This window comes from Sinocyclocheilus anshuiensis, unplaced genomic scaffold, assembly GCF_001515605.1.
Source record: "Sinocyclocheilus anshuiensis isolate Anshui unplaced genomic scaffold, SAMN03320099.WGS_v1.1 scaffold4, whole genome shotgun sequence".
In the NCBI taxonomy this organism is placed as follows: Eukaryota; Metazoa; Chordata; class Actinopteri; order Cypriniformes; family Cyprinidae; genus Sinocyclocheilus; species Sinocyclocheilus anshuiensis.
Window position 1 is genome coordinate 1529456 of NW_015554075.1, and position 16780 is coordinate 1546235.

At 36.9% G+C, this 16780-nt stretch overlaps 1 protein-coding gene and 1 pseudogene across 2 annotated transcripts; one reads left to right on the forward strand and one right to left on the reverse strand.

Moving 5' to 3' along the window:
* Positions 1 to 811: 811 nt before the first annotated feature.
* Positions 812 to 3556, forward strand: LOC107668942 (cerebellin-2-like). Of its 2 annotated transcripts, XM_016461010.1 has the most exons (4): positions 812 to 1167; positions 1368 to 1451; positions 3026 to 3163; positions 3254 to 3556. In XM_016461010.1, the coding sequence occupies exons 1-4, from the start codon at positions 999 to 1001 to the stop codon at positions 3538 to 3540; spliced, it is 678 nt and encodes a 225-aa protein (XP_016316496.1). In that variant the 5' UTR covers positions 812 to 998; the 3' UTR covers positions 3541 to 3556. The 2 variants fall into 2 exon arrangements, with proteins under 2 accessions (XP_016316496.1, XP_016316497.1); XM_016461011.1 differs by lacking the exon at positions 1368 to 1451 and having other exon boundaries at positions 815 to 1167.
* Positions 3557 to 4222: 666 nt separating this feature from the next.
* Positions 4223 to 16780, reverse strand: part of LOC107668945 (telomerase protein component 1-like) — a 28186-nt pseudogene continuing 15628 nt past the window's right edge.

Sequence of the window (16780 nt, forward strand, 5' to 3'; positions counted from 1 at the left end):
CTGAAAAGCAATGTGTACGCTGATTGGCCAGCTATCCAGTGGGTTGTGATTGGCTAAATACCTCAAGCGTGTGACGGAAATGTTACGCCCCTTAACATACTGTGATGCCATCTCCCGGCAAGATGAGACAAAACCAATAAAACCCATTACAAACGAGGTATTTATTGCATCCAGTGGGGACATAATTACTCATTATAATGACTTATACTGTGATTTTACACGTTGTGTATCGCACGACATAAACATAAAACCATGTCTGCATTTGTGATCGGAGAAACGACAAACAACAAGCGCTACTCTACACTGCTTAAAACGTTCTTTAACGTTCCGCCTGGAAACAAAGATGCCGTGACGTCAAACCCCCTCACAAAGAAGAAAGCCGTCGTGTTTACAACTGTGATGACGAGTGCTCATCAGGATCAACTAAACGCTCGATTTTCAAAAGTATGTGAAATATTTAAAGTTCGCGGCATAGAATTTTGTCATATGACCCCTTTAAAGAACCATCTCTTTCTTACAGTTTTATAATCTGAAGAAATTCTGTGAAACAGAAAGGTTCTTCAGATGTTAAAGGTTCTTTATGGAACCATTTAGACAAAAAGGTTCTTCTATGGCATCATGAAGCACCTTTATTTTTAAGAGTGTATATTAAATTTAAATATCCAGTCAAAATCTTAACAATGTTACAAGGCCCTTAGATTGTGCTCTGGAGTAAATCTGAATAAAGCATGAATAAAAAGACTGATTAGAAATAGAGTGAAAGCTTTATTCAACAAAAACTAAGCATAACAACGAAGAAAATAAGAATTTGGAAAATAGGGAAATAAAGGCACAGTACTGTGCAATGCTTCCTTCTGCATATTCAGGACTGCCTAGTTTAGTTATTGCTTCCGTAGTCCAAAGTCTATAAGGCAGTTGATTATGCAAGACACTCTGTTTTTAAGACTATAAAAGAACATGAATTCAGTTGATTCGGTTTAGCAACTGACAGCAAAATAATGTTGATTTTTATAGCATGTGTAATGCTCAATGTGTGGACTATACCAGCAGATGATTTATTTTCACCAAGCATAAACATTGTTGAAGAACTAGGGAAAATAACCATAATGGAAAAAAGGATGAAAACTATAGAGAAGGAAATGGAACGACTAAAAACAGAGAATGAAGGTAACATGACAAAGTGCCAGTTTAAAATAAACTGCAATAGTGTATTTATAAAACCATATTGCTCTACTGAAACATTATACAATAAAGTAAAATTGCATTCTGTGATATCACTACTAGACAAAGGTTAAGAAGGTGAATCTATATATTTGGCTTTAATTTACTGTCCATATGTTAAACAGTTTTTTTAATTATTATTTTAGAACAAGCAAAAGAACTGAAGATTTTGTATGATACAGCGATTGACACAAAGATCAAAATGGATGAACAAATAAAACAGAATCAAGGTAACAAACTATGACTTGCAAATCAAGTCACTTTGAAAAGGATATAAAAAATGTAACTCCCCCCCCCACAAGAATATTAAACAGCACAACTGTTTTCAAATGTGATAATAATAATAATAATAATACAGAATATTTCTTGAGCACCAAATCAGTGTTAGAATGATTTCTGAAAAATCATGATTTCTGAAAAATCATGTGACAGAAGAAGATGGAGTAACGGCTGTTGAAAATGTAGCTTTACCATGACAGAAATAAATGACATTTTAACCCTTAAATGCATACCTTGGGGTCTTTAGCGACTGTGGACATCATTCTCTACCCAAATTTCTTACACTCTAAAAAATGCTGGGTTGTTTCAACCCAATGTTGGGTCAAATATGGACTAACCCAACTGTTGGGTTAAAAAGTTAATTTAAAAATGTAACCAAAATTTAACCCATAACCCTAACCATATTTGACCCAACATTGGGTTGAAACAACCCAGCATTTTTTAGAGTGTAGTATTCCTCAATCTATTAATTATAAACAATATAACAAGAACAAAATTAATGAATTAATTAATTAATCTGATTATTTTTTTGTAAAAATGTATAGGGTCGCTAGAGACCTGAGGTATGTAAATGTGTAAGTATTTTTTCCTGCACAACTATATTTACATATCTGACGACTCAATATGTATAACAAGAAAAAAATTAATGAATTAATTAATTAATCTGATTATTTTTTTGTAAAAATGTATAGGGTCACTAGAGACCTGAGGTATGTAAATGTGTAAGTATTTTTTCCTGCGCAACTATATTTACATATCTGATGACTTGATATGTGCAATGCATCTTTTTTCCTCAAGGTGGCACTGTTTTGATGCACAATGATGACGTGACGTTTCACTCATAATTACGGTGGGCATAAAACATACGAATATCATCAGCAAAAATTTAACTGATTTGAATGGCTTTACGAATATGTAATAATGATTGGCGAAACATTCATGCATTTAAGGGTTAAAACGGATTAAAATAGAAACTGTTAAAATTGTAATAATATTTTACAATATTACTGATTTTTTTTTTTTAATAAATGCAGCCTTGGTGAGCAAAATAGACTTCTTTTGAGAGAGAGAGAGAGAGAGAGAGAGAGAGAGAGAGAGAGAGAGAGAGAGAGAGAGAGAGAGAGGTGGGGTTTTTTTTCCAAAAATTTATGCATAGGGTTTAAATTTTCAATACACATAAAAAAAAAAATAATAAATTCATACTTGTGTCCAAAGGCTTTTCTCCAGAAGTCTTTGGCCTCTGTCTTTATAATTCTATAAGTATCACCCTGAAATCTTCCCCCGGGAAACAAAGTTTGTAGTTCATTCAACATGTGGCTGAGGAGGAGTGACAACTTAGTAAGATTTCTCCTGAAAAAGGAAACAAACATTTAAAAAAAGCATGATGCACTCTAACTTCTAGAAACAGGAAGTAGTACTTTGATGCATCCTGTCCTGTTTGTCTGTGGTGATTTACCAACCCCAAAATTCTAAACAATAGTGTATGAAATTCTTTAAAAATCTAATTTATAAGTTTATGTTTTAGCTTCTAAAGTGGCTTTCTCAGCCTCTCTGTTGACCTCTTTTGGATCACATAACATTGGACCCTTTCATAATGGTTTACACACCCTGATTTACAAGCATGTCTTCCTCAACACTGGAAACGCCTATGATCCAAACACAGGTGAATCAGTTCATATAGTGTGAATGTATCTCTGGGATTTTCTATAACACTCTCATTTTAATGCATCTAATTAACCACTGTCCGATACAGGAATCTTTACAGCACCTGTGAAGGGAGCGTATGCTTTCAGGGTCTTCTCCAAGGCATCTGGAGACAAAAACAGAGCCGTAACTGCAGGCCTGTTTAAAAATGACCAGCATATCATTTCTACATATGCACATCAAACAAGTGGTTTTATCAGCTCTTCAAATGGAGTCTCTCTGCTGCTGGAAAGAGGGGATAAAGTGAAGGTAAATCTCTATCCTGGACAATGGATTTTCGACAATGGAGAACACCATCACAGCACATTCAGTGGACATCTGCTGTTCCCCATGTGAACCTGCAGACTGTTTATTCACCCAGAATAGCTTTTTACATGTACAACCCTTCAAAAAAAATCAATTGACTTAATGTAATCAAGTGGCAGTAAAATGTATATAATAAAATCAACACAAATATTCTTCATATGGCTTAGTTTAAGGCAATATTATCATTAGTGCAAAATGCTTCATGCATGTAAAATAAAATGAAAATGTACAGAATGCAACATTACAACTGATGGAAAAAAGATTCAAGATTACGAATGTACAAATAATGACATGCAACAAGTGACTGTGTCCTTTGACTGATGTTCAGGAAATCAACTTTTCCAAGTCAGGAAGTACAGTTGACCCTGCGTATCACCGCAAACAAATTCCTTGGGGTTACATGGGTTCACCTCCAGAACCTTGACAGGGCCTCCACACACAAACATGCCCACCTGTGAAATACAGAAAATGAGTAAGAAACAGAAAGGAAATTAAATAAACACTGGTATACACACAGTGCATAAAAGCAAGAATAAAAATACCTGTTTCTTAGTTCGTCTGTCCCACAGTTTGACGGTTCTGTCATGAGACGCTGAGATGATGAGGCTCTCTGTAAGCTGCAGTACACTCACTTTGTCTGTGTGTGCCTACAGACCAGTCACATTTTTTTTTTTTTCACAAAATCAGGTTTTTTGAAGGTTTTTCAAAATATATCCGCTTTAATGCACTTAAAATAAAAAGTCAAATGTCAAAAGTATTCATGACAAGAAGAAATATTTAAAATGTATAATTTCACTTACAAACTGCAAAAGAAGTGTAAAAATATGTACTACAGTTTATAAATAAGCTTTTATCCTGTAATTTTTTTTGTGTTGTTTGTATGTTATAAAGCACCCACAGATGTAGAAGAAAATATCTGCGTCATGTTTGCATTTACTTCTGTCATTTGTCATGATTCTAGATGCAGGGCAGTGTTATTTATCTGTGCACATCACTTATTTCTTAAAAATGTACAAGCAGTCGTAATTTTTAATTAAAAAAAAGATTTAAAATGACTTATCAGGCCTTATTGTCTTGCTTTATAGCCTAGCCAAAATGCCATAACCATGCTTTTCCTCCAGGGCTGTTTGACCTGGGCTTTAAACAGTGGGAAAAAGATGGCATTCAAAACATAAAAGATCTATATACAGTATAGATGGGAAATTTGCCTCATTTAAACAATTAAAAAGTGCATTTAATATCAGTACGTACGTAATATCATACATGCTTGATCAGTTAATGCAAGGCATAATCTGATACAATTCAAAACCTTGAACAGAATGTATTTCTGTTATATCTATATATCTATAGTGAAAATACACAGCTTATTTCCAGAGGTCTCTCCACTTTTAAGAGAAGTAAGGTAGCAGCAGTTCTGTTTTGTTTTTGTTGTAGTAGGTTCATGTTTTGTGTTTGACTGTTTTGTGGAAAGTAAAATAAACATTAAAAAATGTTCATGGGGAAAAAAAAGTGACAAGTGCACTTTATGATTTTTATACATCCTGACAAATCAATTCTTTAATTCAGTACATGAAAACAGGTGTACCGTTCTGCGCTGCTGCAGCTGTGATCCAGGAGGGCTGTGCCGCCCTCTGGATTGCAGTTTGCCTCTCTCTCCGCTGTTCCTCACTCAGCTTCTCCTGCTGCTGCTCCTCCTCCTGCTGCTCATCTATTTCCTCCTCTATCTCTAAGTCCTTTGGCTTCTTACTTATCGCATCATCACAAAAGGCTAAGAAGAAGTTTGACACACTCTGATTCAGAGACAACTAAAAGACAGATCATTTCAGATTATTATAAGAGTTTTCACAATGCCAATATCAAATGATAATGACAGATGATGAACTTACAATGAGGCCAACGTACAGAACGCCCTGTTTCTGACCCAACAGCCAAAAGCTCTTGCTGTCATTCGCCATCATGCCGAGAGGACATACTCTTCTTAACCAGCTACAATGAAACACACATACTGTACATTTACTTTTTATTACCCAGTAAAGGAATGTTATTTTTCACTATGTGCCACCTTGCATGGAAAAACAGGATTGCAGGACAGCTTTTATATAAAAATTGTGGTGATTACTTACTTATAAGCTGCTTTACTAGAGAGCACATCAGTGACTGTTCCACCCATATACACACCAAACAGACTGCCACAGTAAAACAAAAAGCTCAAAGGAGACTCCACTTTGTATGAAGACACCTTATCGAGCCTGGAACAAAACAAAATAATAATAACCGATAAATGGCAGATATTAAAATCTATACCGTTTTGTTTAAATAAATGTAAAATAAAACAATGCAAATTAAAATCAATCATTTTAATTGTGAGCAAAATGTAAAGTGAATTTAAGTAACAAATTTGCAGAACTGAAGTATGGAAGTGAAAAAGAGTTAAAAGTCATTACCCCATAATGCACTTCTTGGGAGTCCCGCTCCAGCTTCCAGATACAGAGCAGTCGCTGCAACTGACCGCCAGCTCATCGTCTGGCATCCCTGACCTTCAAACAACACACACAGAGCCGTTCACTCTGACATTTCCAACTGAAAGAGGGTGCAGAGCACACTCACACTGTATTTTTACTAACTGATCAACAAATAATAATGTCAGTTCCCAACCCATGATTACCTTCTTACAGTAAACTATTGAATTCTGATGCCATATCTCCAATCTGCCTGTGTCATAACCACACACCATGAGATCATCAGTACCCAGGAAGTGCACAACTCTGACACTGCCTTTCTGGCAGTGAGGGGTTTCTGTGGATGAATTTATATAAAAAAAGTTAAGTTAATAATACCAAACAAATGCTATATTTGGATGCACTGCTATAGTTTCACAAGAAAACAAGTGTTGCGATTTTTGCATCAATTAAGATTCTGCTTTTTTGACCATTCTGTCATACCCATTGCTGTGGTGACCCTCCATGACCTGAGGGAACGATCAGCTGAGACAGTGAGAAACTCCGGCGGTCCGGTCTTTTTGCACACTAAAGACTGGATTTCTGCACTGTGACCATGCAGAGTGTTGTGATGCTGTACCTATGAAAAAAATTTTTGGGAATAAATTAGGGATGCACTGATAAATTCTGGCTGATACAAATAAGATGAGAATTATTTTAATTTTATGCCAATAGCAACAAATGTTGATGTTGGCCAAAATTATATACAATATTGAAATTCTATGCTATACTGTATAAATAAAAATAAAACACTTAAATTAAATATATTGATACCATACTAGTCATCAGTCGATATTATGCATGACTAGAATTAATGTCAGGATCCTGCCGTTTGTTTTGTCACTGTTTAACGTTTCCTTGTTTGTGTTGTGTGTGAGCACATGACTCTGTCTTTGTTGTTGTCTGCCATGTGCTCCTTTCGTCCTGCCTCCTTGTTTCCCGTTGCCACGCCCCTTTGTTTAGTCCTCGTTTGTCTGAGTGTCGTCAACTGTCCCTCTCGTTCTCTCCTTGTTTGTCTGAGTGTTCCCACCTGTTCCTCGTGTTCTCCTCTCCTTTATATGGTTCTCCCTTTCCTGCTTGTGTTGTCAGTTCATTGTCCAAACTTGTGTTTGTGCTTATGTCTCTATGTTTGCTAGCTCGTCTCACCATTTATTATACGGAGTGTTCCCTGCCAAATTGTTTGTTGAGTATTACGTTTCTTGTCAGTTCCTAGTCTAGTCCTGTCCTGTCCTGTCCTGACCTGCAGGCTGAGCTACTGGTCTTCTCCCTGGGTCTACCACACTGCTAGGCCTGTGCAGTGCCTGAGACATCACGAGTGTCGAGTGGGTGAGGTGTGTCAGGCCACTGCTGATTACCTCCGGCCTCCAGCTTCGCTGCCTTCACTGCTCTCTGGCGGTCTGCCATCCTGGACTGGACTCTGTGGCCGTTCACCCAGGCCTGCCTGTCTACAAGTCTTTCCCTGCCTATTGTTTAGACCGTGTTCACTCCCCTCCTCCCCATCTCTCGTCTTGTCTGCAAATCTGTCTAATAAATCTGTAACTCGCTCTGCATTTGAGTCCTCCCTCCAGATCCCTGACAATTAATCTCTGGAAATTATTTAAAAGATCTGATTTGCTATTAACTTTTTTTTTTTTTTTTTTTTTTTAAAGAATCTAACAAACTATTACATTATTAAAAAATTTGTTACCTGCAGTGGATGCCTGAGTTTAACAGTTCCATCTTCTGATGCTGAAGCTACCAGTAAGTCTTCTGGTTTTAAATTCTTTTCCAGATCTGTGTGCAAAAAAATGGTTTTGCTTAAAAAAAAAAAAAAAATTTCAGTGTGAGGAAGATGCATACCCATATTTAGATATCAGGCAGCTATTTGTGTGTATTAGTCACTGACTGTACCGGAGACAACAGTGCAGTGATGGAGACGTGACTTGTGGGCCTGGATCCTGGTGATTTCTACCCGATTCCCACTTCCAAACCATCAGCAGTCCATCTGTGGAGCCTGCCATTACATAATCCTCCTAAAGACATTAGAAACTACATAAATATTAACAGGTTACATTTCTGTATGTCTTTGCAACATGGCACAACTGTCTTACCCAACAGCACAATGTGCTCAGAGATGAACTAGAGAGGATCTCTCTTAACAAACGTCCTGTCTGGATATCCCACATCCGCAGCTTACAGTCACTGGAGCAGCTGAGCTGAGGTGAGAAAGAGGTTTTGTATTCAGTTACAGACACACAGAGTCAGATGCTGATAAAATTAACTAAACAGCACTTTGTAAATGGCTTTCTCACCACAGCAGATGATGTCCAAGCACATCCTGTAATCCAGTCTCCATGGCAATTGGAAATGGACTGGGAAAGAACTGGAGGAGAAGCATTTACCTTCCATATCATCAAAGCCTATTAGAAAGTATTGTGATTAAATTGAGTGTGACAGAAATTGTGTTTTTTCTTCAATTTCTTCCAGTAATGAATAGGCAGTGGAGCAAGTATCTGATCTTTTCCTCCTGACAGCAACTCTTTCCCATCAGGACTGAAAGCAAGGCATGTGACCCCTCCATTGTGACCTCTCAGAATACACATCACCTTTGGGTCAATCCAGGGCTTAGAAGTCAACATATCCTTCAACCACAGAGCAATAGTGAAGTCATCTAAAACAAAACAATATTTTAAATCAAATAATTTTAATAAAAAAATGAAAGTATGCATTTAGCAGATATATATTTTAAATACTTATGCATTTAGCAGATATGAAATATAAAAATTGGCAGATATATATAATACAAATATTTAAATAAAAATATATTTAAAATATTTAGAATAAACTTCTAAAAACTAAAATCCATTGTTTTAAAACTGGTAAAAATGTACAGTATGAAAATAGATATTCACCCTGAGATTTGCTAAAGATTGCATTTTACACTAAGTTACTGCTTTTAAAGATTAACTTTAAGTGAGTGCTAGATGATGGCAAAGGTAATCTAAATGTAAAAATAGATTGAAATGAGCATGCAAAAACTAAATATCCAATATGGACTGAAATCAATCAACAAAGCATTGTGCACACTGACCAGATGCAGAAGCTACAAAGGTGGAGTTTTGAACTAGGGCGAGAATAGGTCCCTTCTGCACGCCAAAAGATCCTACCAACACAAGATTTTCTGGATTTTCTCCTTGACTTTCCCAGACCCTGAGACGGTGGTCCATGCCCCCCGACAGCAGCAGCTCTGTTTCTTTGGCCTCCATCCACATGAGGCAGAGCATGGACACCGGGAGGTCCTCACTGGACCAAACCTTCTCTCCTACAGCACAAAACATTTTGGGATGAGTTCTGCTCCTGCTCTATAATTACTGGAGTTGTAAGTTTTTTAAAAACATTATTCTTTTTATGTTGTGGTTTTTGAGAACAAGTAAGATTGAGAAGTTTGAGAATGTGAGCTCTGCACATATCTTGAAACAGGATGACATGAGCACGTTTGTAAATGCTGGATGTAAATGTTTATTTACCTGATTTCAAACTGAACATTCTGATACCATCATTCTGGTAACCCACAACAGTGTATCCACCGGCTACAGCCACACACAGAGCATTAGCTTCATCCTCATTTCCACATCTGGTGCGCTTTTGCTACAATTGATTATTAATTATTATCATATAATAATTCATTATTAATAATTATCTTTAAAGGTGCTCAACTAAATTTATTCTGATGTCTTGAAAGAAATATACAGTGGGTACGGAAAGTATTCAGACCCCCTTCAATTTTTCACTCTTTGTTATATTGCAGCCATTTGCTAGAATCATTTAAGTTATTTTTTTTTCCTCATTAATGTACACACAGCACCCCATATTGACATAAAAACACAGAATTGTTGACATTTTTGCAGATTTATTAAAAAAGTAAAACTGAAATATCACATGGTCCTACGTATTCAGACCCTTTGCTCAGTATTTAGTATAAGCACCCTTTTGATCTAATACAGCCATGAGTCTTTTTGGGAAAGATGCAACAAGTTTTTCACACCTGGATTTGGGGATCCTCTGCCATTCCTCCTTGCAGATCCTCTCCAGTTCTGTCAGGTTGGATGGTAAACGTTGGTGGACAGCCATTTTTAGGTCTCTCCAGAGATGCTCAATTGGGTTTAAGTCAGGGCTCTGGCTGGGCCATTCAAGAACAGTCACAGAGTTGTTGTGAAGCCACTCCTTCGTTATTTTAGCTGTGTGCTTAGGGTCATTGTCTTGTTGGAAGGTAAACCTTCGGCCCAGTCTGAGGTCCTGAGCACTCTGGAGAAGGTTTTTGTCCAGGATATCCCTGTACTTGGCCGCATTCATCTTTCCCTCGATTGGAAGGGTTCTGGTCGTCCCAAATGTCTTCCATTTAAGGGATTATGGAGGCCACTGTGCTCTTAGGAACCTTAAGTGCAGCGGAATTTTTTTTGTAACCTTGGCCAGATCTGTGCCTTGCCACAATTCTGTCTCTGAGCTCTTCAGGCAGTTCCTTTGACCTCATGATTCTCATTTGCTCTGACATGCACTGTGAGCTGTAAGGTCTTATATAGACAGGTGTGTGGCTTTCTTAATCAAGTCCAATCAGTATAATCAAACACAGCTGGACTCAAATGAAGGTGTAGAACCATCTCAAGGATGATCAGAAGAAATGGACAGCACCTGAGTTAAATATATGAGTGTCACAGCAAAGGGTCTGAATACTTAGGACCATGTGATATTTCAGTTTTTCTTTTTTAATAAATCTGCAAAAATGTCAACAATTCTGTGTTTTTCTGTCAATATGGGGTGCTGTGTGTACATTAATGAGGAAAAAAAATTAACTTAAATGATTTTAGCAAATGGCTGCAATATAACAAAGAGTGAAAAATTTAAGGGGGTCTGAATACTTTCCGTACCCACTGTAAGTGCTTGCAAGGCAGTCAAAGAATAGTGTTGTTGTTTTCAAAAAGAATTTAAGCTTTGGTTCTGCAAAAATGAAACAAACCAGTGCCGTATTTGCAGTTTAATGCTATAGTTGGTTTATTTTAGAAGACATTTTTACGTGCACATTTATCAATATTTACAAAACTATATTTTGTGTGATTTAATATTTTGAATTATCTTAATTTAAGTTCCTAAATTTCACACTAAATAACAAAGTTAAATGAATAGGAATAAAATATCACACAAACATGTACAGGTATACAAGTTTAGAAGATCAATAGAGGCAAATTATTTACAAAAAGTCTGCTTGGAGTCTGCAAGTCAAGCAGTTCAGGCTGAATTCATTACAGAATTTAATGTTCATAAATGGTATAAGCAGTAAAAACATTAAAATAAGTAGCAATTTTAATTTAAGAACATGAAAGTACCTTTTCTTCTCCCAATACAGCAACAGTTTTCCCAAGACCACCAGACCATACATGAACCTAGACAACAAAAAAGTATGTTGTGCATTTTTTGTACTCAGACAAAATGCTGCACATTTCTTTGTGAAATTGAAATATCTTATGTCAAATAGCCAAAAAATTGAAATATTAAAATAAATCCCAAATCAAATAAATAAATGAATAATACAAATAAAATAAATCTCTTCATATAAACAAACTAAGGCGTTCTGGCAACCACGATCTAAACAAAGACGCTGCATACATGCAGTATGAGCCTTTTTTTTTTTTTTTTTAATTAGATTATAGTTCAAAATTGAAACAAAAAGAGAATAGTCTGACTTCAGGTTTGTGAAGTTATGCTACATAAAACTACATGCAGATGGGCTGAATGAGAATGCAAATTGGCTCTCTGACAGCAGGTGGCACTTATGAAACAGCAGTGATATAGTTTTTCCTTGGTCACCACTGTAAACACAGCAGAGCTGCGCTTATAAACATTACTTAAATATGCATTATGCAGAAGGCAAGATGAAAAGATGATACCATCTAAACTTTTCTGAAGACAGTCAGTTCCCCTCAGAGATACATTCATATAAATTCCTACCCCCAACTTTAATCATTACATATTATCAATTTCCAACAGGTTACATCCCTACAAATAACTGAAAATGAAGACTGTAAGATCATATTCCTCACCACACTGTCATGTCCAGCGCTCAGCAAGAGGTTTCCTCCCTGCAGGAAGTTTAGTGACTGCGTGGAGCCGCGGTGAGCATGATAACTGCCCACACAAGCAGCTGCTGCCACTGACCAGAGCCGCACTTCTCCTGACAGACAGCCTGAGCACAACATGGAGGAGCAGGGAGAGAAAGACAGACATCCGCACTGAACTCTGATGACCTAACAGAGTCTAAATAGAAGAGAAATGATAAGTTTTAGTATATAAGGCATAATAACATGTCTTTGGAGTCATTCCTCACCGTAACGTTTTTCTGTTCAAGCCAGTTCCACAAACAAATGGCTCCATCCCAGCATCCCACTGCCACGAGCTGACCCTCAAGGTCAAAGTTCACACAGTTCAGAGGGGAGGGATTCATGAGAGAAGCCACTTCTGTGCTCTTCTGCGCTGACCACACCTGAGTACAGCCACATAAATGATGAATACTTCAAAACAGCACAACACTACATGTAGTTCCGAATTAAATTGAGTTTTTTTTGGTTTTACCTTCAAGTTTAAGTCTAGTGAGACAGTAGCAAAGAGTTCTGTTTGGACTGACATCACATCCTGTGATCTTGTTGGAGTGGGCATTCATGTGGGCAGTTCTAAAAGTGATGAAATATTTTTCACAGATTATTCATCTTTGATTCATTTTTTTTTTTCTTTTGCTAAGTACACTGTACTTTTGAGTAGGAAAATAAAGTTACCTGCAACCACTTGCAACATCCCACACTTCCACCTGCCCATCAAATGAGGTTGTTGCCAGAAGTTCCTCCCCAAGGAAGGCACAACTGGAAATGCCATCAACACTGCTCATCAGTGACTTCACTTCCTGTTTGCAAAAATGAATGTAAAAAAACGACAATCGTTATGTCGATTGAATGAACTTAAAAATGCAGAATTTTTTTATTATTCTTAACTGTCACCTGTCCAGTCTCTGTATGCAGGAAGTGAATTGTTCCGTTTCCGGTTCCAACTGCCACAAGTTTTCCATCAGGACTCACCCCCACACAACTCGGCTCAGAGTGGAAGGTGGAAACCAACTCACTGAGCAGAAAAACATACAAAAAACTGTAGATAAACAACCTTTGCACATAGTGGTGTCTAAGAAGTCTGAATCTACATAATTAAATTTAATCAAATTCAAAATCTAACGGAAACCTGATAAAAAAAAATAAAAAATCAGGTTTTTAAAATTAAAAAAAGGCTTATAAGAAATTTTGGAACATTTGCATAAGCAAATTTGTGACACATGATTTAGATAGCTAAAAAACAGTATTTCTACAGGTTAGTCCCTACTGATCTGGACTTATAAATGACTGTTTAAACTCAGCATATGAGAATAATATACTATTAACAAGGATCAATATTAGTACCTGGCTTTGTTTTTTATTGCATCTGTGCAGTTTAGCCATTTTACAGCATGCACTCCTCCATTTCTCGTCATGCTTTCCGCCCACAAATGGGCAGAGCTGTCACATGGTTCATTAAGAGCCGTTTGTACAAAGAGAGCAGGCCACTGGGAGAAGAGAAGGCTGTGACGTTTCAGAAAACTGAGACAGTCCTCAAAATCCTTCATGTTATCTGAAAAACACACATGCATTTGGTATAGGTTCACCACAGATATTGAGATTTGTAGATTCAATACACATTCTCACTCATTGAGGACACATTATGATCATAAATCTATTTTAAGTCTTTTTTCAAGTCACTATAGTTGTGTTTTTACAAGTATACAATAATAAAAAAAGTTTAAAATACCTGTTGAAGTTTTCAATTGGAGCTGATGGGTCTCATATTTTTGGGCTAAATGGATAAGAGCAAAAACTATCAATATGTGATATGTGATCTATGAAGAAGTGTACTACTGCTAAAAATCAGAAGCATTAAAGCTCTCTTACCAAACAAAATGTAGGTCTCCAGAAGTTGGTGAATAAGTCCATGCCGCACATTAGCATAGAGGAAGTAGTAACTGGACAGCAGAAAACACAAAGTCTCCCACTGATTACTGCCCATCTGAGCACAGAGAGAGAATAGACATTTCTATGAGTTTTGTAACCTCACATTGCTCACTGAAGCTGAAAGATCAAAGAAAAGAGCAGGAGGACACTGACCAGGTGTGCAGGGAGTTGAGACAGAATATCAGCATCAGAGCGAAGAAATGTGTCCTTCCCCTGAGGATCTGACTGCACCCAAAGGTGAGCTGGGAAAAAGTTATACAGAAATAAATATATAAAAACATACATTACCTTTCAAACGTTTGGGATAGGTAAAACATTTTTGGAAGAATTCTCTCATGCTCATCAAGGCTGCATTTATTTGATAAAAAATGGTGAAATATTATTAACATTTAAAATAACTGTTTTCCATTTTAGATATTTTAAAATGTAATTTGTTCCTGTGATGGTAAAGCTAAAACCATGAAATATTCTTTTTTCAAGGTTCTCGGATAAATAGAGAATGTTTAAAACAACAGTAGTTTTTATAAATAAAAATCTTTTGTAACTATAACTAAGTCTCAATTTCATGCATTCTTGATGCATAAAAGTATTAATTTTCTTTACACACACACACACACACACACACACACACACAAACCTTGCTGAACCCAAAACCTTTAAGCAATAGTGTATGAAACGCATAAAATGCATCATGATTTACATGTATCTTGTTTCACCTGCAATTATCAGATGACTTCTGGTTCTACTCTCCTCAGTAGACAGATACAGATGTTCAAAGGCTGACTTCACCTCTGGATGGGTCAAAATCAGGAGGTCATCTGAGCCCTGACCATGGGACGGTCCAATTAGGCTGCATTAGAAGAATGACCAAACAAATGATTCCTTGTAAAAAACAGTAGTTACTTCTTTTGTCTATATATTTTACCAGGCTGTACCTGTGCAAAGTTCGTGCCAGCTGAGAGAATACTGCCATGGGAACACGGCTCTCTGGATGCCTCGCTATATGGAGAATTTCCTGCCATGTCACCAGCCCACCTCTGGAGTTTAAATCATTGCACATGTTCAGTATAGTGTAAAGAGAACTCTCCCGCAGTCCTGTGAAAGAAAGTGATTAGAGAAATATTTATTTTCAGTACATTCAATTAAAAATAAATAAATAATGTTGTGCTCCACGCAAAAACTATTATTTAGATAGTTTAGATTAGCGATTCAAAATAAAGAAATAAAAAAAAACATATAAAGAAAATAAGTAAATTTGTTTAAAGGAGACATATTATGCCCTTTTTACAACATGTAATATAAGTCTCTGGTGTCCCCAGAATGTGTCTGTGAAGTTTCAGCTCAAAATACTCCACAGATCATTTATTATATCATTTTGAAAATGCCTATTTTGAGTGGAAGCAGAAACACGCTGTTGTTCGGGCCTGTCTGTTTAAATGCAAATGAGCTGTTGCTCCCCGCCCCTTTTTCCAGAATAGGGCTGCGCCTGTCAAATACACACAAGTTTATGTTAAAAACACACGAGTTACAAAAACAGTCTGTTATGCCTGTGAAGATAAACAGCTGGGAAAGAAATTGCATGTTTATTTTAGATCTGTGTGGCAGCAGCGTAATATACAATAAATAAATCAATAAATCCACTGCTCTCTTGTCTCCTCTGAGGCTGGGACTCTAAATAGTGTTCTGTAATTAATTTTCTTTACACACACACACACACACACACACACACACACAAACCTTGCTGAACCCAAAACCTTTAAGCAATAGTGTATGAAACGCATAAAATGCATCATGATTTACATGTATCTTGTTTCACCTGCAATTATCAGATGACTTCTGGTTCTACTCTCCTCAGTAGACAGATACAGATGTTCAAAGGCTGACTTCACCTCTGGATGGGTCAAAATCAGGAGGTCATCTGAGCCCTGACCATGGGACGGTCCAATTAGGCTGCATTAGAAGAATGACCAAACAAATGATTCCTTGTAAAAAACAGTAGTTACTTCTTTTGTCTATATATTTTACCAGGCTGTACCTGTGCAAAGTTCGTGCCAGCTGAGAGAATACTGCCATGGGAACACGGCTCTCTGGATGCCTCGCTATATGGAGAATTTCCTGCCATGTCACCAGCCCACCTCTGGAGTTTAAATCATTGCACATGTTCAGTATAGTGTAAAGAGAACTCTCCCGCAGTCCTGTGAAAGAAAGTGATTAGAGAAATATTTATTTTCAGTACATTCAATTAAAAATAAATAAATAATGTTGTGCTCCACGCAAAAACTATTATTTAGATAGTTTAGATTAGCGATTCAAAATAAAGAAATAAAAAAAAACATATAAAGAAAATAAGTAAATTTGTTTAAAGGAGACATATTATGCCCTTTTTACAACATGTAATATAAGTCTCTGGTGTCCCCAGAATGTGTCTGTGAAGTTTCAGCTCAAAATACTCCACAGATCATTTATTATATCATTTTGAAAATGCCTATTTTGAGTGGAAGCAGAAACACGCTGTTGTTCGGGCCTGTCTGTTTAAATGCAAATGAGCTGTTGCTCCCCGCCCCTTTTTCCAGAATAGAGCTCAGCTGCGCCATTACAGCTCGGACCAGGCCTGCTAAAAAACATGTTTTGGTTCTGATTATCATGTTTAACGCGCTGAAATCATGCGTTTTAAACCATATTAGTTTAAACTTCTGATATACGGTTTTCTGAGTG

Bases quoted from the DNA above. Each gene is read 5' to 3' on its own strand.
- LOC107668942 (XM_016461010.1), top strand. From the start codon at position 999: ATGTTGATTTTTATAGCATGTGTAATGCTCAATGTGTGGACTATACCA. The intron at 1,168-1,367 runs GTAACATGACAA...TTATTATTTTAG, and splicing joins ACTAAAAACAGAGAATGAAG to AACAAGCAAAAGAACTGAAG. The intron at 3,164-3,253 runs GTGAATCAGTTC...TGTCCGATACAG, and splicing joins CGCCTATGATCCAAACACAG to GAATCTTTACAGCACCTGTG.